Source organism: Falco rusticolus, chromosome 8, assembly GCF_015220075.1.
Source record: "Falco rusticolus isolate bFalRus1 chromosome 8, bFalRus1.pri, whole genome shotgun sequence".
Taxonomy (NCBI): domain Eukaryota; kingdom Metazoa; phylum Chordata; class Aves; order Falconiformes; family Falconidae; genus Falco; species Falco rusticolus.
The window spans coordinates 47,524,043-47,549,078 of NC_051194.1; the positions used below are offsets into that span (position 1 = coordinate 47,524,043).

Sequence of the window (25,036 nt, forward strand, 5' to 3'; positions counted from 1 at the left end):
AAATAAGGTCTGAGGCTACACAAAGTCATAGTAGAATAGAAAAATACTGCTCAGAAAGTAAGCATGACTCATGAAAAGCCCTGAATGCAGTTGTGAACGCGACTTCAATTGTGGCAGTTACTAATGTTTGAGTACTTCAGACTACGTTAAATGAAGTCTCAGTTATTCACACGAGATAAGGATATCGATATCCAAATTGGCCTCGTCTCCTAAGTCTGTTGCAGACAAACTATGAAGCAAAAAGATCTTGATTATCTTCCCATGTACACACATGGTTTTAAGAGGACTAACTCTATTCTTCAGCATTGCAGGCATAAAGGAGAGGCCTCTGCAGGGGTTGTCAGAATCAGACGTGCAAGTAAGTGAAGTTAGGTTTATTAAGATTTTTATGTAATACAAAGGGGATGACAAACTCCAAAAACCACGCTGGTGCCGTAACGCCTCGCATCCACTTGATGGCAGTGTGAACAGGCTACTTCCACTCACACTGTGACCGTGGGCACCGCACGGCTTCAATCCTCGCCTGGAAATGTAAAGCGCTGGTTTGACAGAGAGCGAGCTGCAAACACTTGTCGAATTCTTAGCCCAAAGTTGGGCTGCGTTGATGTGGCGTAAACGTATATCCGCAAACGTGGAAGATGTATGAAAACGGCTAACCTGATTTATATTTAATTAACGCTAACAAAACCTGCTATTATCTTTCAGCCCTAGAAAAGTCCTAAAAATACCAGAAACACTAAGCTAAGGGAAAGCCACAACTTATCGCTTGGAGGCACTACTCTACTTATGTAATACAACATTATTTTACGATTTTTATTATTATCACAACCAAGTAGGAAAGTGAGCCACTAGAGGGGGTGAGACCCTTTTCCGGTGGCGCATCAGTGCTAGACTGAAACGCAGGAACGCAGCATGCTTTCTCCATCACTTGTTGCTCTGCCCTCAGCCTGGGTCTGCCCCAGCTTTTCACTGCTCCAGCCCTGCTCTTTCCTGCCTCCAGTTCTCTCCCTTCTGCAAAAACCTCTCAAAGACACAACAGCTTCCGCGTTCCTATATGTGTTTCTGAATGCTATTTTACCATCAGCCCATTCTCAGGGTTTTTGTGTGACAGTAACTGTAAATGAACATAAGTTATCAGCATGCAGCTCTGGTTAATGCAACAGTACCAATCACAAGACCACAAATTTGAGTATTAATTCTGTAGTCCTAATGCCAGACTAACAGGGACATGATAACCCTTCTATTAGGCATGGCAACAGATACTCCCAGCAGCAGCAGCTGCTGCCAGTCAGACAGAGACCTCTGTCCTCCAGGAAAAGCAGAATGCAGGATTAACTAAAAAAAAATAATAAATATTGAGAGAAAAAGTAAATGCAAAATAATTTCATTAAAACAAGAAAACAAACACTGCTATAACTCTGCAATTGTAGAAGATGCATCCAGATATACAATGTTCTTCTGGTTACTGTTCCTGATACTCACTTTCATAGCTTTCGCAATCATAATCAGGCAGTGTGATTTTATGTGAATAACTTCACATCAGATTTACAGCAACTATCCCAGAAAAGCAGGTTGTTTAAAACAGTATCCCATGGATATTCTTAACAGTTAGGTATTTCCAGCTTCAACATCACATTCTACTACAAGCATCTAACATCTAAATCAATCTTTTCATATAAGCAAAAATAGATCTTAATATCTGACTTGACATCCTCCTAAAATCCACAAAACTGACAGCAGAAACAAAACAGAAGGCAATGCAAACTACAACAAATTAAATTAGAATCAATCCAGACTATTCATCCCTAGTTCAGTGTTTGTTAAAAGAAGTTTAAGTACCTGATGAAATAATAATTGAAGTATTTTGTTTTGATGTTCAGGACATACTAGTTTAGCATTACATCAGCAAGGAAGATGATCACAGTGTTAGTCAGTGGAAGATTTAATTTTATTGTTTAATATACATTAAATCCTCCTTATACAAAGAACAGAGGCTTATAAATAAGATTTCTCACCATTCTTTTCCACTACTTCTACTCTGAAAATTGAACCTAATTTTTAGGGAAGATGTGAAAAGCTGTAGTAGGTTGAGGGGAAAAAAAAAAACCCAAAAAACAAACAAACACCAAAACCCCCACCCCTTAATTCTTCCAAAAGTAAACATCAATGCAGCAACTTCAAACCTCCCAAGACTGATAGCTCAGCACATGAAACACTCGGGCTCCTTCCTACAGGCTCTTATGGTGGCTTACACCTTTTCACATCTCACTGGAATGGCCTCTGCTTCCTGTGCACGGTGATTTCCTAAAACACACTTCAGAAAAATAAAATGCTTTCATTTGTATATGAACTGCTTGGGCTGGCAGCAACTATTGAGTTTACCACTCAGTGGTCAGATTTTGTCCTATGTTCAGGACATCACACAAAACCAGAGAAAGTATACCCACTTATATGTAAAATTACAGTCTGTGTTGCATGTTTTTCCAAAACTTCAATTAGATGCAATATTTTGTTGCTCTAACTTGTTAGTCAGAAGCTTCTTGCTGATCTACTGGTTTAACAGTTCTTAAGGCAGACTTCACAAAATATACCCACTTATATGTAAAATTACAGTCTCTGTGTTGCATGTTTTTCCAAAACTTCAATTAGATGCAATATTTTGTTGCTCTAACTTGTTAGTCAGAAGCTTCTTGCTGATCTACTGGTTTAACAGTTCTTAAGGCAGACTTCACCTTTTATAAGTCATCCACATCCCTACTGCTGTCATCTACCAACTTCATGAAGTTCAGAATTATTTGATATTCTTTAAGAGACTAGAGATCAGTTTACCCTTGTGACAGTTGTATTACTGAGGCTGTGTTTCCGCTGCTGTGCATTGTCCAGTAGGGTAGCAACAATTTTTGCCATCACCAAGAACTGAAATTTTGGGTCATATAGGATTAAAGTCTCATGACTTCACACCTTCAATTGAAGGAGAACCCCTGAGATCCTAGGCTAAAGCAGATTATAAACCTTTGTGACTCAAGCATAGAAGTATGCAGCCCCCACTAACTACACTAAATATATTTTCCACTCTGTGCGACAGCTGAAAATGAACATTCAGATTGTGTTTATGGTAACATGTCTAGGCAAGCTTCCTTCTTACACAGCCTCCTTTCCTTAGTAGCAAGCAATACTACATCCACAATTACCCTGCTCTATAGGCCAAGTCTGCAGGGCTGCTCCAGCTCAGACCACAACATATGGCCCCACTTTTCAACAAGACATCCTGCTGACACCTCATGGCAGCTAGGACATCCTCAGCTCTCCACAAGTCTATCACTGCCTGGCACTTGCCTCCCCACACCTGGGACCCCACAACACAGACCTACACGCTGGGTCCTGTCCACTACAGCTCCAGGGCATATCCACTCACGTACCAGTTGAAAAGCATGCCACAACATTGGAGACCACACTAGAGAGCTATTATCATGCCAGAGAGCTATTAGCATTGAATTTGCTTGTAACCATGACGCCAGCAACGCAAAGTTCTAGTCTGTTTTTATACAGCAAAAACATGTTTTCTTTTTTTAAAAAACAGATAAGAAAAAAACCACCAAGATTTGTTTTTATCCATTCTACCACAGACAGCTAATTACCAGCAAATTAATACTAAAGTTAAATTCATCTCAAGTTCAGTCCAAAGACTGTAGCCTTGATAGCTGCATGTATTTTCTTTTTTGTTTCACTGAAAATGTATGTGGATAAATATTCTAAGTAAAAGGGTTCCCCACAGACTGGATTGACAATTAAGGTGCCTACTCACAGCTTTCACAAAGCACTGTTAAATGCAATGTTCTTCCTGGTGCCCTTGCCTGCATCACTGCGCTGTTCACAGAAAATATTTTCTAAACACCATTTGCTTACCCTGCTAAGAGTTACCTGAAGTGCACTGCATAATTTCCTTGCTGAAATCTCTGACCACCAATCACAATTATAAACAACGTGGCTCAATTATTTCTGGCAGCTCCAACAATGTTCCAGTTAAAAAAAAATCATCATAACGTTGGTTATTTTAACCCTAGTTTAGTGTTTGCCAGCTAGGTAAGAGACATGAAATCATTATTGTTAGTTTAACTACTTTATCTTTCACTAGTCAGCTCTACTGTGGAACATGCAACTTTGCTGCACCGGTAATTCTTAATCTTGTTGACTAACTTTGAGTGGTGATCTGACATGTTTTTCATGCTTTGTTCTATTTTTTTTTAATTAAAAACACATAATTTCCCAACATCCACAATGTTTCAGTGAGCTCTAGAATCTTTCATAAGAAGAATAACAGTTTTTGCTGAAATTAACAATTAGCAAAGCAGACTAGCTAGGTTAGATAATGAAACTTTTTTTTCTTCTTCCTATTCTGGTAACAGTGACATCAAGATGTCAACAGGCAATAAAGACCTGTCCTGGATTTCAAAAAACAGTTCAAAACACTAAGAAAAGTGCAGTTCTTGTTTCTTCAGGATAGAGCGTACAAAAAAAATAATGGTTCAAATGCCTTCAGCTTCTCCAGACACAGAAAATACTGTCGCAGCAGACTGGAGACACTACCCAGGGCTATGCAGAGCAGGCACCCTTGCCCCCAAAGCAGACAGCTTACTGCAGGGAAAGACTATTGCACCAGGTAGGAACTTCACAGCTTCTAAGGGCAAAACAATTAGCATGAATATGAATTGAGAACAAATCTTCACTGTGTTCACTAAAAGCAAAAGAGGGAGGAATAACGTGAAATTAATGGAAGTCACATGACAGTTCTTCACACAATGTGCAGGATGTTGTGAAACCTTAAAGTTTGTCTTGCTTCAAGAAATGTCTGAATAAATTCCTAATAGAAAATCCCTGGGGTGGTATTAAATACAAAGATACTCCCTCTGGCCCTAAGCTGCAAGTCACAAGGAAACTGGTAGAGTACATGTGAGAAATACCATCCCTGTACTTGCCTCGTCCCAGGCATTTGTTTTCAGCAGCTGCCCGAGAAAGGTCACTAGGTTAGACAGACCTGTAGTAAGAGTTGGCCAATCTTTTCTTATATTCCTATGAAAGAAAAGGACAAGCGTTCATTAATTTGTGGCCACAGAATTAAACAGCTATTTTCCCCAGATACAGGGGAAACATTCCTATACTTTCTGAGCAGGCATTACAGCTACATTGCAACTTACACACTCCCAGCTGCTAGGATGCAGACATACATTTCTCAAGCTGGCATTTGTAAAGATAGCATAGAGGGCAACCAAGTTCCTTCTAATGTGAAACGAGGAGTTCACTAATTATAGGTCAGTTACACCTTTGCAAACAAGTCAAGGACAGCACTGTGGCACAATTTTCATGGAGATAAGAAATATTATATGTAAAAAGCTGGGAATATTAAACAAACAGCTGAAACTTATTTTTGTGAAAATGTTTTGGTGTTTTCTAACCAGATTTGTCCAGATTACAGCTGCTGCATGCAAAGAAAGCATTCAACAAGGCTCCAAAAGATCAGGCTGAGCTCAACAAGAGGGGAAAATAATCTCCTTATTATAAAGTAAGAATACTTAAAATGGAAAGTCTGACAGTACATATGGAACCACCTAATGCCATTTTTGGAATTGTTTCAGAAGAGAGACCACTATAAAGTAATTTGCCCAAGGGCATACCATGAGTTAGTACTAGAATGACAATACTGTTTTAATTACAGTTTCTTATGAAGCCTGTAATATGTCAGAGGTTGACTTAATTTTTAGCAAAATTATTTGTAAGCACTTTTCAATATCTCATCACATAACCTATAGCTACAGACAGGCCCAGCATCACTACTCCAGTGGGAAATACTTCTGATGGCAGAACTGCTGTACAAATGTTTCATTCTGCTTCAGGACAGATAAGCAATTCACAAGAGATGTGAAATGCTGTTTTCTAAAAGTATATCAAGCCTTGAAGTTATTATGAAGAACAGCTATGGAAAACTGAACAGACTGGCAGAAGTTCAGAAAACACTTCACCAGGGACAAAGTCCTCCCATCCAGCCCACAGGGCACATCTCCAGTAATTGTCAGAAATGAAGGCCTTCACCAGCTGCCGACCAGAAAGGCTTCCTCTTACATGCATCTGTAACAAGGTCTAAGCACAGGCTTCACTTGAAGCAAACAAGATTTTTCTAATGAGCCATTTGATCAAAAGTTTTGTTGGTTTAAGGGAGTTTTGCCAAGACGACAGCTGAAGGTAAAAACTTTGTTAGGTAACATAACATGGTTTTCTATAGAAAAGCAAAACAACAACAAAAAAGCTTTTCTAGTCAATTCCTTACAAAAACAGTACCTAAGAGTTACACTGCACACAAATACACATCATAGCCCTCAGACTATTTTGTGGCAGTCTTTTTTTAATGCTGACAGATGAACCAAACAGAATTCTAATCTGCCTGAGTCCTTGTATTATTGTTATTTGGTATTCAAAGCATTTAAGTGAAAATTCTATTAATACAGTATTAATAAAAAAGATAAAAGTAGTATTAACATCACAGTTCTAGTTACTGAAGTGTCTGAAAAATACCATCAGAACAGCAGCATTCTTGGCTTCTAGGCTTTCTGTTGAAAACTTCATTGTGCTTCTCACTGAAGAACATAGTATGGCTGCACAACACCATCCATGATCATGGCACTTTGTTGCCTTCTGTTCATGTGTTTGACCAGTAGAGATCTGGACTATTTTCTCCACGCCTGCTGCAACCCCTTGTGAATGCCAACAAATGGGGGAAATGGAGCACACACACAAGCTCCAGGGCAATTTTTATGCTTCAGAATTTGCAGGAAGACCCAGAGGTCTCTTACTTAGACCCAAGCTGCTACTGACTGCTTCATAATTAATGACTCTAATGGATCACTTATCCTCGCAACTCCTCTGGAGTTTTGTCAAACAGGGACATAAAAATCATTGAAGTACAATTTTTTATAACGTGACAATTAAGCATGAAGGAAAGCAGCAATATGTGTTCTCAAATGCTGTGTTGGATAGAAATATTTAATGCCCTCACACCTGAGGAAAAGGACACTGATTTCCTAGGAAATCAATCCAGCTGGTTCCACAAATTGCCAAACAAAACAGCAAAAAAACCTTAGTAACTCAGGCTGTAAAGCACTGCCTATTTTACCATCAGCCTGTTGAAGGCTCAGGGCTCTGTGTGTCTGTATTTTAGACAATGAAAGCTTCTTAAGTGTTCACACAGTTGCAGAGGCCACCTTACACTAACTACTACAACGCTGCCTTTGTGATTCTAATCCACTTGAAATAGTTGATCCAAGAGACACAAAGATCACCCAATGCATTTACTGGATGCATTTAACATAGTATTGGGTACACAAAACCAGCAGCTCCCATACTGTGATTAGACTCAACATAGTTCTGTACAGCTGATGAAGCCCAACATGGGAAGAAATACATACAGGTTTTTCCATGTGCCAACCAAGTTGACAGAGTATCAACAAATATTATGAAAAATTTATTCTGCTCTTTGTATGGCTCAGTTTCCAGGACTGAGTACCATTTCTAGATCTGATTGATCACCTTTTTCAAGGTCAGAGGCAGCTTCAGACTCTAGGCAGCTGTCAAAACATGTCCTAGAAAAAAATTAAACTTGAGGGAGACTGAGCTTTGTTGTGTTGGGGGAGAGGGGTGGCACAACAATCTTTCCGGTTTTATGACTTTTCAATGAATGTTCACAAAAGGAAGTAAGAAAGATGACTGCTTATGTCTGATGAATCGAGGCATATGAGAGAGGTATTTGATCAACAGCACAGTCTACCACAGAAACTGCGTTCAGCCTATTGGAGCCTGTTTGCATCCAGTGGAAAGATACAGAAGCCAAAACTGATCCTTAACTGATTTTTTTTACAGTGCTCTGACCCAGATGAATTTAAGCTTTATAAAATAGACTTAGGGGTCTTCATTTAATGAAATGCTCCTGTGGTAGAAATGGACATAAGTTTGATGTTTAAAAGCTCATGAAGTCAGCAGAGATTCTTCCATTTGGTTTATTGAGCTATGAGTCAAGTACTACAATATCAGCCAAATTAGAATCTAGGTTTACAGATAAGAGCTCTTATTTGCTCAAGTATCTACGTTAATTAAGAAGATACAAACACAGGAAATATGGGAAAAGCCGACAGGTTCGGATTCCTGCTGGCAATTGCAGGGAGAATCCAGATACCTTCCTTACTCTCACCGCTGTACAAGACAACAACAAAACCCCAGTCCCCACAAAAAAACCCCATGAAAATGTTCACTGACCTGTTCTATAAAGAAACCCTCCCTGATGACAAACCTGACAATGTGTGTGTATGTGTGTTTTATGATAGCATCCAGAGGCCTCAAACAGGTAATCAAGGATTTAGTGTAACAAGTACCATAAACACACAGCAATAAAAATAGTCCCTGAGCCTAGGAAAATACATATATATAATTGTTCACTAAAATATCACTGTAAGACATCTTACATGTTTCCATACCTCAGGGATAAACATGTGTGATTCAAATACTAACTGCCAGTCTCAAAACAGAGGCATTGATACAGATATATTTTAAGTTTCAAGCACATTTATAGAGTTCTGTAATTAAAAAGAAATCCAGACTTTCAGCTTAACTTGAAAGTACAACTGACTATGCAACACAGAGAAGTTCATTGAAATATTTGCCACTACAGTCATTTTGTGCTGTTGGTTGCAAATCAGTGGTGTGAAGCTGCCTTAAAGCAAATATTCGAGTAAAATATTGTTTTAAACTCCCCCAGCAAGAGAGTTCAGTTAGTGTGATTTATTTTAATTTAGATTTGTGTAGCAAGTACTTTTTGAGAACTGTGCCTAATAGACCATTAGAGTCCTCCCAGATAGTTGTAGCGCTTCAGCACCTTCATCCTTCAAATGTCTTTGTTATTTTCTGCCTCCTTTCAGCAAATCTGTCTCGTTCATTGGGATGTAAGTGACATACAGGCCACATGATACCTTTGAGGATTTTAAATAACAGCTTTTGGAGTCTCACTGCCATGCAGATTTTCAGAGAACCAAGGTAGATGTTAGCAGGAGGTCAGCACATACTGCAATATATTAAACACACAAAAAAAATAGTTTTCCTAATTTTTTTCTTATGTTCCTTTCAGAGGACACATTAAAATAATTTTCATGTGACTTCTTAGGTAAATTCCACACATACACAGAGCTGGGGTCATCTTTTTCACAACAGCCAGAGATGTTTGCCTGGTCTGGATCACTCCCTTCCCTGTTATAAAACTATTTACCATTGACTACTTCCCCAAGGAACTGTCCTAACTGACTTCAGAATTGTCACCTGCCAGCCTAAGCCCATCAAGCAAAAAAAAATAGCAGAAAAGAAATCAGCAGGTATAGCAAAATCCCTGCAAATCATTCATCACTACAGCAGACCCAGCACAGACTATATTTAAGCATTAACTAATACAGACCAGGAAGAGCACATTAAATTGAGCAACCTGGAATCACAGGGCTGCTATTAGGAATGTAGGAAACAGAAATGCTGGAGTATGAAAGAACTGTAACTTAAAGCCCCCACAAACCAAATATACACCAGCTGAATCCTGGAATCCATACATACATTTCATAATAAAATAATCCGCAGAGTGCAGACAACTAAATCCAGTTCTTCCTTCCCCCTTCCAGAAGGGATCTCACTGCATTCAAACTAATGCTTTTCAGTAAGTCAAGCAGGATTTAATTCAAGCTGGCTACCCTGGGTAGCTTCCCTGCAGTCGATTCACTTCTTTCAGACTAGAAGGACGTCAGAGCCAGAGACAAGCAGGATGCCAGCTTAAGTGACAGTAGAGCTGCTGCTGCTGTTTGTTAAGCTTCTCTGATAGAGAATGAGATTTGTTTTGGCACAGCATCTCAGAAGACTCTAAAGGGCATACAATAACCTAAACTACAGTTGAGCTCTTGTTAGGCTGTGTTTTTCACCAGTCCTGGAACAAGTATGACTCACCAGAAAGCAACACAAATATTTAATCTTCAGGACCAGTACTGGGAATGCATGGAATTTGCAGTTCTTTTCAAGGTTTTGGGGGTTTAACCTTCCTGTTCTACAGCTGTGCAGATGAACTGCTGTCTTCATTTGCAAAATACACGTAAAGGTATATCACCAGCCTATTCTTCCAAAAGGTTACCATTTACACAACATAATGTAATAGTGATGGCTGCTATACAAAAGTAATAAGGTATTCTACTACTGTTTGCATTAAACTGGGAATCTCTGAAATCTGACTGTTCAGTTGAGCCACTGATGTTGGGGAGACAAAACACATTGTGAGACAGAACATTTTCTCTTACGCCAGTGGCTGTCAAATCTAGTTCTGCACTCAAACAATGAATTGGCTGAAACATCCTTTACACCAAAAGGAAAAACTAAATTTGGTAGCAGAAAACAATCATTCTTTCAATGTGGAAAATTCACTTAGACTTGTTATTAGTGCTGTGTTATCATCACCATGATCAGAGATGTAAAAGAAAAAACCTGAAAATTTGCTATGAAAAACAAAACTAGAAACACTTTGAAATCTAATACTCCATTTTACATATTGCAAAATATAAACTTGGTTACAGCTTGGGAGCATTAAAAATTCCTCAAATCTTAAATATTTTATTTGCTCTTAACTTCCTGAAAATAACTAAGAGTACATAAAAATGATGCTAGCATCTACTTAATTCTAATTGAAAACATAATTCCTTGTTCCCTATTGACTAAAGACAGTAGTGCCCCCAAGTGACATTTCATTATACAATATAGTCTTGTAGCTTTATAAAAAAACCCAAAAGATTATTTTAATTGCTTCACACAAGACTAAGAAGATAAGACACTCACAAACAAAAGTCAGACTTAAATGATACTGACATTTCTTTAAGAGGGCTTGGGGCGGGCGAGAAACAAGAGGAGTAATTTCCATTTTCTAACCGTTCTGAAGCTGCTAATTGTTGGAAATTGTAACATCAACAAAGCTGAATTTACATCTTTTGCCAGCTACTCATCAGGTTTTCCTGCAAAACCCACCCCAATACCCAGGTAGATCTTCCCTTATTTTGAAGGAAATTCCCCAGTTTTGGTTGTCCATGACGGGGGGTGGGGGGTCAGAACTAGATGATCTTTATGATCCCTTCCAACCCAACTCATTCTATGATTCATGCAATATTTCACAGCCTTTATAAACCACTCTTAGTTTAGCTTTATAATGCATTTTTTTTTATGTCAAGTTATCTTGATTCTAGAAATTATCTGTCTATTTAGCTGAACCAATGTGACAGGATTTTTTCCTTCCACTAGGCATTACTTAACATCTTTTTGTCATAGCACAGACATATCAACATGTAGATAATGCACCAACAATGGCTCTGCATCAAGTATTAGCTGTTTTGAATCGACATAAAGAGCTTTCAGGAACAAAACCTGCCTCTAACTACACTTCCACAAAAATGAGATTCAATACTGTTTTAAAACACAGAAGCGTATTTCCCTATTACATGCTTGAAGGAGACTCCATTTCTCTCTCCTGGACAGAGATGTTCTGCTCCTCCCCAGCTTGCTGCCTTCTACCATTCTCTTCCACAGTCATCCTTTGGCTTCACGCACATTTTCCCTCCATTCTCAGCTGTATGCATCTGCCCTCGATGGCACCATTTCCTATTTTCCTCACTTGAATTAAAGCTCCCTCTATTCTCAGGTCTTTGAGGCTCACTTTACTCTCCAAACACACCTAGTGTCCCCCTCCTGCCGTCTTTGCCCTTTCATGGGTATTTCCAAGTCTTCTATATTTTAGGATAGCATAAAGTTGCATATGCAAAATCACTGAAGGAAAATTTCTTTGCAAATACTACAGGCATTTATCCCATCGAGAGCACTAATAGAAGATGGTGATTGATAAAATCAGCAAGCTTAGGAGTGTCTCTGTGAGACTTTTCCTCCCGAACTTATTCTTATAGGCAAGTTCTCAAAAATAAAAAAAATCTTCCTATTAAGATCTACTACATGAAAAAAGTCTACATGAGATTTAGAGACAATTAAGTTGGAGTTTCAGCCACAAGATCAGCTGCGTTCACAGAACAGATACATGTTTTATGTTGAGAACAACAAAAACATACATTTTATGTTAAGCACTTCTAAAAAAGATCATTAACAAGTGCTGTGCCATTTACTTATTTGGATTAAATATCTTGTCTACCGAATTACAAAAGAAATTAAAAAAAAGTAAAAGGTAATCTTACTTTTTCATCGTCATCAGAAAAAGGGGCACCTCCCGGAGTCTTATTTATTGCTTGGGCAACACCAATAATCTCTCCATCACTGTTTCTTATGGGCATGCACAAGAGTGACTTTGTCTTGTATCCGGTCAGTTTGTCAATCTCGTCATTAAAGCGACGATCCTTCAAAAGAAAATAAGGAAGCATTAACATGCATGTCATACATCTAAGCTTTCTTCATGCAGCAAAGAACTGTATTTTCCCAATGTCTTAAATAGTATTTCCAGTAGCATTATGTTGTTACCCCATTCTTTACCAGTCATTTTTCCTCAGTTAAGATACTAAGAAATATAGTTTTCTCACAGGATCAGTACAAGGTTTAGCATCACATAATTGTATTTACTGAAGTTCCATTTTTATACCTCATTTAGAGGAATGACCTACCTAAAGGATCACAGCCAAAGCAGCTACCAAGAGAACATGGAAAACTAAGACAAATGAAAGAGAGGGCCCTCCACAGCTCCATGACAGCAACACAGGCCTTGGCACCGGCCAGATGGTCAGAGCAACCTTGCCCATGGCTTTCACAGGTTTCCACACAGATAAGGAAACTTATCAGTGGCTAAAGCTGTGGTATGGTTCCTGCCCACCACATATTCACAAGCAGTTTTCAGTTTCTTCAACCTTAACCAATACTGCTTACTTTACGACCCCTCTATACTGCTGCCAATAAACTTTCTTACCAGCAAAACTGTGGGGTAACCACACAGCCCATGCAGGCATTAGCGAGGGCCCCGAGCTCCTCTGCACACACCATAGCTCCTGCAAGGTACACACTAAAGAAAAACCCGTTTGCAGTTCACCAGACATATTTTCTCATAATATCTGTGTGAAGCATGCAGATGTTGGGGTTTGTATGAAAGGGTAACAAGCTCTAAGGAGTGCTCTGTCACCTTCACTGAGAATGCAGAGGGGGAGTCACACAGATCTGGTATGTACTAATTTCTAGACTATCCCTAGCTGGGAAGCCACCATGTTTACCCCAGAGTGGATCAACCGTGTCCATTAACTGTATATGGCATGGGCAGCTGCATAATTAGGACTTTCATGTAAAACAGGGAGCATACCAGCATGACACTATGTATTCATCCTAAGTCTTTATCTGTTTTTCAGAAGCTTATGCCAGTTCAATGTGATCAGTGATCCAAGTGTGCTTACATAGTTGCTCTAATGATCTGTACTTGCTCTTCACTCACTGGTATCTGCACCAACAAAGAGAGCTTCTCAATTTCCTTGTGCATCCTAAGTTGTCAGTTTCAACATGAGAAATACCAGGAAGAATCAGTTTGGCAGAAATGCTATATGAAGTCCCAATGCTTTACATCTACATTTGTCAAGTTACTATACTCACACTACAAACCACAAAACAATGAAAGATTTCATGGTCTAACAAATACTATCATCCAACTAAACGATTGTGAAGCAAGCCACAAATGTATGGGTAAATATTCCAGTAGTCTGAAAGTTCCTAAAATTTACTATACATCAACTAGAGTATTTTTTCATTAATCCATACTGCTCTAAGGGGCAAATTAGGATTAAGTACAACTGAATCCTCACAATAAATATTTACCTTTAAGCATTACCTGGCAAGTAGCAATCATTTATTCAAGAATTTTGCAAATATAATTTCTTTTAGTTTGGTTTATCTTCAAATTTTGCTAGCCAAGAATTGTATCATTAACAGGGTTTTTTATTGTTGTTACATAGATTTTTTTTTTTAAGGCATGATTATTTCATATGCTTTTATATCCACTTGCATTTCTTCTTTTGAACAGTGTTAATGCATAATTAACTATGAAGATTTTAATCTATTTTAATTAATGATTAAAATCTAAATCATGATTGAAAAAGCTTTCAGAGTAATTCTATTGATCATAAAGCATGCACTTTCTCAGAGACACAGAATCTCTTACAACTAAATAAAAAATCAATCTTTTACAACTAAATAAAAATGTTTGTAACAGGTCACGTTGAAGAGTAAAGTTACTAACAGCAGCATTTTGTTAAATTTTTTTTCTAAAGCAATGAATGTGCTTAAGGTTACGCATTTGAGGGATGTATGTAAGAACAGTGCTTGCATCACATTCAAAGACAACTTCACTGTTAAACACAAAATCCAGGTCTTACTAAAACTAGACTTGCTCCATACTTCTTGTTGTCATTCCTATTCTATGTAGGGTCACAGTGCTACACAGAGCATATTTCTATCCCCAAAGCTATTCAGGTACTAAAATCCTAGTACTATTACTGCTAATCCCAATGCATCAAAAAATTGGCTTAAGTTGCATTTAGACAGTTCTTAGTACATGATCTGGGCAACAGACATAACACATTTTACACTAAAGCACTAGAAGCAACCTCTCATGTCTCAGTGATAACCCAGGTGCTTCAATACTCATAGGAATTTCAGGATGCAATACAATGTAAAAACCATCTTCAAAAACTTTTAGTGGTGCAAAAAATAAGCATAGGGTGACAATATTACATCCTGAGATCAAATTAAAATTTCATCACCATTAAAAAAAATAATACCGTCACTTTATAGAATACTTCTACTGAATGACATCCAGCAAAGACTGGTATCTAGTGTTAGTCATATGATCATACAACACGCTTATGCTGGGCAATGCTGCTACTTCACATCCATATCCTGTAGGTGCTCATGATTTCTGTCAGGTAGATGGATACTCTTTTTGGACCCACTTCCGTCTGTTGCACTTTAAATTTAGTACATCAAGTAAGACTAGTTATGTGAGCTAGTATTCTAGTTAGGTATGAATGCTTTTTCAAAACAAAAAATAAAACCTCAGGTCTTTATGGAAAACTAAGTACAGTTATGTCCCTATTTAAAAAAATAGTCCCCCATATGCCAATATATTTCCTAGCATATAGCTTAGCTAAACGCATGACTCAAGGAGTATATTGTTTGGACTTACAGCCTGTTTAACCTTCCTCTACAGAATACACAGTTACCTCTGAAGGAAGATTACTACATATACAAACAGAAATGTCTAAAAGATGTATTAATATATTTTCATACAAATATCTGTTTGCCAGAATATTAAGAGGAGCTTATAGTAGTTTTGATCATTCAACAGTCCAAAGTTTTTCTTAAATATAATAAATATTTGCAATAAGCAAACAGCTGAGAGAAAAATTCAAATCTTGGCAGAAAAGATACATAGATAGTATACTGTTTCAGTATAGATTGACAAAAACTAAAGGGAACTGAACTATATATGGGTCATTTGTTTACATGACAACGTGCAGAAATTCATTCTCTGCAACAGTACAACCAACTGCAGATCACAAAGGAGGCTGCAAAGTTCAGAAGAGGTAGTGCTAACAGCATCTTTGTTCATCTTGGTAGAGGATAGTCTTCAACAGCTCTTCTATCAGCCAGGGAGGGAATTACTGCTATTTACTGGCAGCAGCTCCACTCCTCCAGGGTGAAGTTAGCATTTATGCTGCAGACAATAGTTACAGCCAGTTCCAACTCCCCTAATATGAGGGAACTGAGCTGTTTTACAAAATAAGCACAAGCTTATTTTGAAAAGTTTAGACATTGGCTGTGAAATAATGTCCATATTTGTCTCAGATGATAAAACCAATCCATACAGTCTTCAAGATAAGATCCGATTCTGATGAGGAAGAGATAATCCATTAAATCTTTACTGAATCTAAAACCTGACAGATTTTTTTTCCTGGAAAAATTATTTCTATTTCCCTTTTGCAAATTGCAGATCCTATAGAAACAGACTGGTTTAGTCATCTCAAAGGACGTAGAAATGCTCTACAGTCACCCATAAAGATTAACATATACATTTGCCTATTTTATTTTTTGTTGCGAGTTTTCACACCTTTCTGCCACAAGGAATTAAAACCAACTGTGGTATTCATCTACAGTTTATAGTGCTCTTCTGCCACAGAATATCAAGCTCTTTGTTCTTTTTTTATTATACTATTTTCTTTTGTTCTGTTTTAATTCTGTAACTTCATTAGGAGTTCTTCTTTCTTAGACCTAGTTCTGCCCCTGGAGCATATTAAACAGTCTTTGCTTCCATAAAAAACAGATTACTAATATGCAGTCTTTGATAAGGCTTTGATGAGATTCCCTTGAATTATTTGTGCCTAACAACTTCCTTAGGAGAACGAGAACCCCCACGATGAATGGTTTTAATAGTGGCACCAAGGACCCAGACCTACCTGATCTTGTAATCTTTCCACATGCTTCTGAACAATTTTATATCAACTTCAATAGAAATTGACCTGCTCTACACTGTGGAAAATCCTCCCTAGAAAGACTGTTCTTGTAAAACAGAAAGTGAAATAGAGTGCAATTATCACACAGCAGCTTCATCAATGAATAAATTCAACATTTAGAATTAGCTATTAGTTATTGATGCTTAAATATTGATAATATTCTTTGTGTTACTGAAGAAACAGTCCCTGCTCTACTGATTTTGTTCAAAGCAAAACCAAGGACATGGGGAAACACTGGGAATGACAACGTGCTTTGACTGGCAGTATTGTTGCAGATTTAAATCTTGTGGGCCTTATAAAAGAAGTAAGCCTTCAAGGTGGAGTTTAACTGAAAAAGGACAGCTGTCAGACCAAAAATGACATCTCGGCAATTAATTTATCTGAATACACTCAATTAAGAGATACATTGTAAGACAAAACAGAGGTCTGGGATAAAAATTAGGAAGATATATTCCCATTAACCTGAAAGTTTCCCTTATTTCAGTAATAAGATTCACTGTAGTGTGTAATTTAATCTGGTTGTAGTTTACAGTCCTGTGGCAGTCATTGCCTTTTCAGCAGTCCTCAAGAGTAATACACAAAGTACTGTTTGACCTGCAGTGGATGGTGGCACATAGGCCAGGCTTGTAAACCTGTCTGAATTGGATATATACAGTTCAGCTGCCAGTGTCTGGAACAGATTTAATGATGAGCCATCAGTCCTGTGCTCCTTGATGGATGCTACATAAAACCAGAGGCACAGCAGGAATTATCAATATGGAAAGGTTTTTTTTAATATACAGCCCATTCCTGCTATACCGCTTCTCAAGTGAATTTTGGAAGTTTTCTGTTTGTATCTCTTGATGGAACCTTTATGCCAGGAGAAAGGAAGTGCAGGAATCCTGGAGCAGACAGCCTTAATGTCAGAAGTATGCCATTCAACAGAGATACAATATGTTTTGGTCTTCCTACCATCCAATACCAGATTTATGCTAGAGAACTGGACAACTTTTTGCAGAAGGGTATTACATCTTTGGAGCAGAGACTAAAGGTATACAGTGAGCACAGTACAGGGAAGTTCATGCATTTAATTGGAAAAAGGAGAGATTTGAGTAAAACCTCAGTAAGAACTTAGTAAAAACTCAAAATCATCAAATATGTAAAGTGAAACTCTATCCCCAGCCTTTTGTAGAAAAGCAGGCAGGAATCTTATTTTGGCAACATTTGGGGAAGTGATGAGGAAAGATACACAAGCAAACAAAATAAAATGTTGTTTCTGGCAACATGAATAATGTTGACCCATGCAATATACAGATAAGAAAACTGAATGACTGGATGGCCCATGTTATGTTCCAAACCTCTTATCCCCACATTCCATCACTTACTATCATAAGATGTTCATGGCAGGATTGAACAGAGGTGTTTTACTAGGTTTAACAGCATCAATAAAAACCTCAATGCCCAAGTGTGAACTGTGATGGCTGAGAAGCTTGTACAAAATTTACATCTACCTCTCCTCACAGACTAGTAACCTTGAGCAAGGAGGCCTGTTTAGCAGGCAATAAAGCTGCTAAATCAGAGAAGCCCTCTGTCAGACTGCAAGCATTTTGAGATACAAGCTGTACTACCCCTCATGTTAGAACAGCCTGCAGCCCAACAGGGTCCTCATCTGCACCAGGCTCCTGGGTAGTAAGGAACTGTTGATGAGATACCAGTGTACCACTTCCTTAAGTTTACATTCAGAAATCACCAGATAAAGATAACACTTTTGAGAGAGAGGCTTTACCATAATCGTAATTATACTGGAAGTATTTACATGCAAGAACAGTCAAGAATTACAAGTCAAGTCTTCCACTGATTGTTTAAAATATTACTAAAACCAAACATAGCTGGGTTTACTGCTTTGGTTCTCTATAATCAGATTTCTAGATGCCAGAGACATTCAAAGTGTGAAAACTGAGGCACTTTTAACTAGAGTTTCAGAACTGTCAAGAAGGAACGGTTACTGTATAGAATAAACCTTAACCTTGTCTCAAGTTATTTATTGATTGTAAATTCTTCTTTGGGGAAATATTACCCTGTAAAATGTGACATTCACTCAAATAAAAACATAGAAGACAGCAGGCTTGATTCATCAATCCAAGTGCTGGTATTTCAGCTGCCTGTGCAGTGACACTGTCCTAGGTCTTTTTAGACATATTTAAAGATTGTTAATAAATGAGAACAGACAAACATCTTCATGCTTTTACTCTATACAAGACCAGATTAAGGTACAGACAGGGTTTTTTTCTAGGGTTCTGGAACGATATGTTATCAGAATCTCATCTTCCATTTAAAAAAAAAATAAATTTCTAGTTCCTGTAACTGTGAGGATAACATTAAAAGTGTGATCTGCAAGTAATCAAGAACATAAGGATCAGAAATGCTAGAACCTGGAACAGCAGTTGTGAGTAGCACAAATTCTTATCAGTGACCATGTATAGTCAAATTCACTTTTCTGCATCTCCTACCTTCATTGTGTCAAATGAAAACTCAAGTATTGACCATGCTTATAAGCTCTGATCCCATAAGACACTCATTATCTTGATGCACCTAAGGCTTCAGGCGGTTTGAATCAGGACTTAACCAAATAATGCTTATCTCCTGTATGGCAAGTCCTCCAGATTGACCTCTGTATTCATAAAATTAGTCTGTAAATTCAACTATGAGAGCTATACAGATATTGGGCAAGGACCGAAAAAAAGTCAGCTGCATTACTGATATAAGTGGCAAACAAGAGAAAAATCCATTAGGGCCCAATCCTCTTTTTGATATCAATAGCAAATTGACCACGAAGCCACTAAATAACAGTCATTGATCATGATTAAACCTGCACAGCTACACTTAGAGGAGGCATACAAAAAATTACCCATGCTGACCAGGAAGAAGAGTTAAAGCCTCATTAAAGAGTCATCATTTCTATCATTTACTAAAAGAATCTAAACATTTCCAACTAAAAAAAAAAAAAATAATCCCTTGAATTCTAAGGACATGCACTGTTCCACAGAAGGCCACAGAGGGTCTCTGAAACTTCTGTGGAATTGTCAAAACAGTATTTTGATCTTGTTTTATCTTACTTAAATCTACATTTCTTCTTTTCTCAAGACATTTGAGGTAATAGAGTAGGTTATGTTATAAATTAAAACAGTTTTAACTTCTGAGCAAAGTTTCACCAACTGCATTTCAGTGTTGACTTTCAGTTTAAGTAGATAGCTCACACACTGTTAGCAAAAGGTACAGGTTTTGTTGTTTTGGGGTTTTGTTTTGATTTTTTTAAAAACATACGATAGCTCTTTGAACTTGAGAAGAAAATATGGCCTTTATATCCTTATCAAAGGCTAATACAATTTCTGTATTATTAGCATGATTTAGAACAGAAAAAGTATAATCCTAAACACCAAGTCAGCTAAGAGTCAAATAACATAATGGAAGACAAAACCTGCCTGAATACATTTCCAGGAATTAAGTCTCCATGACAAAGACACCGTTTTCCTTCTCCAAAGTCTAAGAAGGAAGTGTTCAATCTAGTGAAATGGACTTAAGTGACTCAGCCAAAGCTGACAGCTAAAAGGAAAAGCCATTTCTGATTTTATTTTATTTGAAAATACTGCTTTTTAATCACACAAAACAGAACACCACAAGAGGTGGTCAATTAACAGGTCTGGCCTACTGTATTTTACAGTTCACTGCAGTTTGGGGTTTTTTTTTCCCCTCTGAGGAAGGGCTCAAGAAAAAAAAACAAACCAAGAAACTTACAGTATATTCAAAGAAATCTTGCTGCATTGAAATTACTGATTAAGTTAGCAAAGTTGTATCAAAAATAAGTAATAAGATTAGTATGTTTGATAGAATTGTTAAGCAGAGTATTATTTGTACTACCAAACCGTGTGTGATCAGACAAATTTGGTTTAATGTACTTTTGATTGACTTTATAGGAAGCCATCCTGCAGAAGCCTCTACATCTACAGAGATAAAACACCCTGAAGTTGAAAGAGACCTATTCAATTTTTTTAATCATGATTCCTGTATGTAACACAAACTTTCACAGAAAACTAAAAGAGCAATCAAAAAGACAGCAAGTTATCTAGATACAAAGCGTAACATTTAAAAAGCTAAAAGCAAATAAAAAAGGCAGTATCCAGTCTGTTCTGGATACTCTTCTCTAAAAATCACATATGGTATAAATTACATTGTGCATAAACAGGAAACAGAAACAAAGTAATAAACAGTGAAAACTTGTAGCTGTCATCTCCCCCAAAGCCCCAGAGACAAAGGCAGCAGGAGAATAAACTAGTACCATCAGACCTAATTCTCCCAAGTAAATAAGCACACAGTCCAGTTATATTGTATTTATATAGTGACAGCAATATTTCTTGTAAGATAAAATGAATAATACAGATAAGAACCTGCAGAATAGCTGAGCCAACTCTATACCTCCACTCCCAAAACAATTATTTAAAAAAAGCAGGGAACATCACCATCAACAAAAATCTTAATTTCCAGATTTAAGATTAAGTGAGGCCCTATATATTTTGAAAAAAAAAAATCTTACTTTGAAAAAAACCCTAAAAAATTGTTCATTTGCAATGCTACATTTTTTCTTTTTTTTTTTTTCCCCCTCTCCTTTTTAACACGTCAGTAGGTCAGGGATTTTTGTTTAGTTAGATTGGTGGGAGTATGTTATATCATTTATGTAGTTTTCTGACCATTTTTAAGTAGTTAGAAAATGGACACAAGTAACAGTGCATGTGTGTACTTATGACTGGCACAAAATTACCGGGATAAAATACTTTCTTCGACAGCAGTAAATAACTTAAGTACTAGCAAATTTGCAGACATGACTGCCAAGCTAATAAGCATATTAAATTTCATACTTCATAGAGCTGATCAACAGCAGGGACCATAAAAGATTCCCCCATAGGACAAAATTAACTAGATTATCACAAAGTTTTTGTTTTCTTCCTTTTAAACCAACTCCTGTTAGATCACCAATAGCACAACAGTAAATCAAGTTGTGGTCTTAGATATGGCAGCTTCTGTGCACTTCTGCTCTGCTTGTATCATCATTAAAGAAAAAATGTGTACAAAGAAAGATATTCCTCTAGTTTCAAATAGTTAAAGATTGTACCCGCTACTGTTTACTCCATCACAGTGTCTCTCTGTACCCTTCTGCACTGGACCTGACTAACGCCCTGCTGAGAAACAACCACAACCATGTCCATGTTCCAATCTCATTCCAACCTCACACTGAGCCAGGTCCTAGTGCTGACTTACTAAATATCCATAATTATTTATAGAAAATATATTCACACACAGAGTGGCTTTAAAAAACAGATACTCCTCAGCAGAAAGGCCAAGACTCGTGGGCATTTCTGTATGGCTTTAAGCTAGCACCTGCAGGTCATTAGTCAGGTGAGCAACACATGGCTTCAAGCATTACAGAAGCAGTACAGTAAAACTCTTGAATTGAAACACTGAAAATATCTTACTGTGACAAAGCAGTAGTGTTATTAACTAAGCTACAGGTTTTTAAAAGTGCACTGTAGAGATACTAAGCTTGGACTGCACACTATTACTGTTACCCTGTTAACACCCAACTCTGCTGAGACATTAGCTTGAGTTGTTTATATTTCATAGTTTGTCAACAGGGTTATTCTAGAAAAGTAAAACAAATTAACTTATGTAACAGTGTATGTATGCTTATTTATTGACTTAGTTTTTCTATAGAAAAACTAACAATAGCATACAACTGTAAATAACCAAAATTAAATACCCATTTGTTCTGATAAACTGAAAACCAATCAAATGGAACAGCAAAACAATTTACCAAGCAAAACTACAGCTTTACTCAGTCTTGTACTTGCAACAGAATTTCAACCAAAATCTGAAGGGCCTAATCCTGCAGTTTTTTCTCACAGCCACTGACCTGCTGTAATCAAATATATATATATATTTCCTCCTCACACAGAAGTTACAGGTCATTGAGGTACCAGCTCTACAAGTGTCTGAAGGAAGAAAACTTGAAATGGCTGTCCTCTTCAGACAGGTATACCGGCTGAGCAATAAACCAGTTAAAGCCTGCCAGCTTAACAAGAGATGGTCTTACAGGGGGGAGGAAGGCCACCCCAGCTCTCCAAAAGGTTTCTCCCACTCGCGCTCTGCACAACCAACAGCCCAGGGCCCACCGCAGGAGGGGGAGCTGGGGAGCCAGGCCTTACAGCCACTCCTTTTGAGAGGCCAAAGGCACCAGGGCACTGAGCACTTGCACTGTAGGGCAACTAAGAAATAGAACCAGCCAGATATTATTACTTTTAATCTTAAAAAACCCAATAAAACAACCAAAATTACTAACCTGTTAATGCTTTGAAGCCCTCTGTTCTTGTGCTTGCCTGGGAGCCTGTACCCACCCGAGCACCCCCTCACACCAGCACTAAAACAAGGCAACACAACATCCTCACCCTTCAGCACCGATTTTCAGTGTGCAAGCCCCACAAAATGGCAGATAATTACCCAAAATCCTCAGCGGGAAGTAGCAAAAATTCATTACGCAGGAGTATGGGCAGACTCCTTCCCCCCAGTCCCCTGCCACTCCGCTGCTCCCGGTGCAGGGACTTGTGGCAAACAAGCCCCACCTGGGCACCCCGCACCCAGCCACCACCAGCCCACCCAGCCACCCACCTGCTGCTCATTTCAAACCGACGAGGCAGCCACTGTGGGTACACCTGGGGCAGCAAACAGGTGCTGTGCATCCATGTTTGCATCCATGGAGTAACAGCCAGGCAACCCTGCCTGCCTGGTTGGTGAGGTAACCACCTGCCCCATGCAAGCAGGGGGAGGAAGGTGTGTTACCTCACGATACCTGAGGGCTGTCACCAGCAACATATGCTGCATTGTACAGCCCTGTCTGTCCTGGTGATCCACCTGAGCAGCAGCATAGAAATGTGAAACTGTATCTAAGCCCTCGAGTGGCTTTGGACACATGCTCTTCTATACATCCCTGGTGCAGCCATCTCCAAGGTGAGAGTGGTGGTGGTGTGATCCAGTAAGGCCTTAGGACCTTTTACACATCAATCAGAAACTGTTCCCTGAGAAGAAGACTTACAAAGTGAGGGAGGTGACAGGAGGTGGGGAGACCCCCTTGGCTGCTGCCCTGAGGGCTCTCTGCTGGGGACACCCAGGAAGGCGCTGCCCTCAGTGGGGAGATCCCTCTCTCCAGGCCAGCGCCACTGTGGCCTGAAGGCCATGTTCGCCTCAGCTGGGCTGCAGGTGTGGAGATAACTACAACATCCCTCCACCCGTTCACTGACTTGTACTTAGAATTTCAAGCTTTCCTAAATTCTGTGTGATGGGCTGGAGTGTCCTATTGTGGAAAGCACATCAGAGTAGTTTTAGTTCTTTACTGTTGCAATTATCTCCTGCATTCCCTGGGGTACTTCCTAGTCATGTTTAATGCACAGCAAAAAAATGTTTTAACTTTTTTTCCTGTATTACATGGATTTTTTTTTTAAATTATTGTTTATTCTGCTTGCCAGGTTTCGTGCTCTCTAAAGAGCAACCTCTGTCTTTGTTAAGAGTCAGCACTGAAATGAATATGGCTGTTGGTGTCTGCTGCTCAAGTGCTGCTGAATAAAAGAGTGCCTAAATGCTTCCCATTTTCAGAACTGAACATCCCAGGACCCAGGGTTTTAATGCTTTAACTGCTCTTAAAATTGGAAGAGATGTGCTGTTAATATTGATGACAACAAACAGCTACCCTGTGTAATGACGTGTGGCTCCTGCCTGTTCATGACCACCTACACCAACAGCCTGTCCCACACCGGCACTCCCGGCTGAAAGGTTTGCACCCAGGGGCAGCAACTTTGTAATGCTGTCCCAGCAGAGCAGGAGACAATGAACGCTCAGACCTCACCCAGAGGGCCTGAAAAAGACACTGATGCTTGTACCTAGGTGTTCAAGGATGTTTAAAAATTACTGTAAAGGGTTGTGTGTGCATTAGCCACATTACACTTGGCCTAACCTTGGAAAAGGTGACAGAAGAGTCCAGAACACAGAGCTCAGTTTGCCTCTTGTTTTGCTTGATTTTAGTTCCCAGTAACATGGTTAGGTTTTCTTTTTAAAGACCCAAGCCATACTGAAAAAATATTTTCTGATCATCTTTTATGGCACCTTCTCCAACTTACAAAACTCCATGTCTTTGCATGACTCTAATATTTCTCCTTTCTTTGCTCCCTACTTAATTAAAACATCCATCTGGAAAGCCATTTTTTCTTCTGTCTTTTAAAGCTACTTTTTAAATTCCAAATTTAATGTAAGACGTACAAAAATTATTCAGCTGACATTGGCAAATGGCAGAACATATCTGTCACTACTTTCTGATGTACGCTTGCTATTCTAAAGAGTAAGTTGGCTTTTTTGCTAGTTAGAAG

The 25,036-nt window shown here is 38.5% G+C and overlaps 1 protein-coding gene across 1 annotated transcript in view; it reads right to left on the bottom strand.

The window, feature by feature from the left end:
* PDE11A (phosphodiesterase 11A) overlaps positions 1–25,036 on the bottom strand; it is a 135,326-nt gene that overhangs the window by 105,598 nt on the left and 4,692 nt on the right. Inside the window, exon 2 of the mRNA XM_037397623.1 lies at positions 12,291–12,449. Coding sequence (XP_037253520.1) covers positions 12,291–12,449 — 159 coding nt within the window. The remainder of the gene's footprint in view (positions 1–12,290; positions 12,450–25,036) is intronic.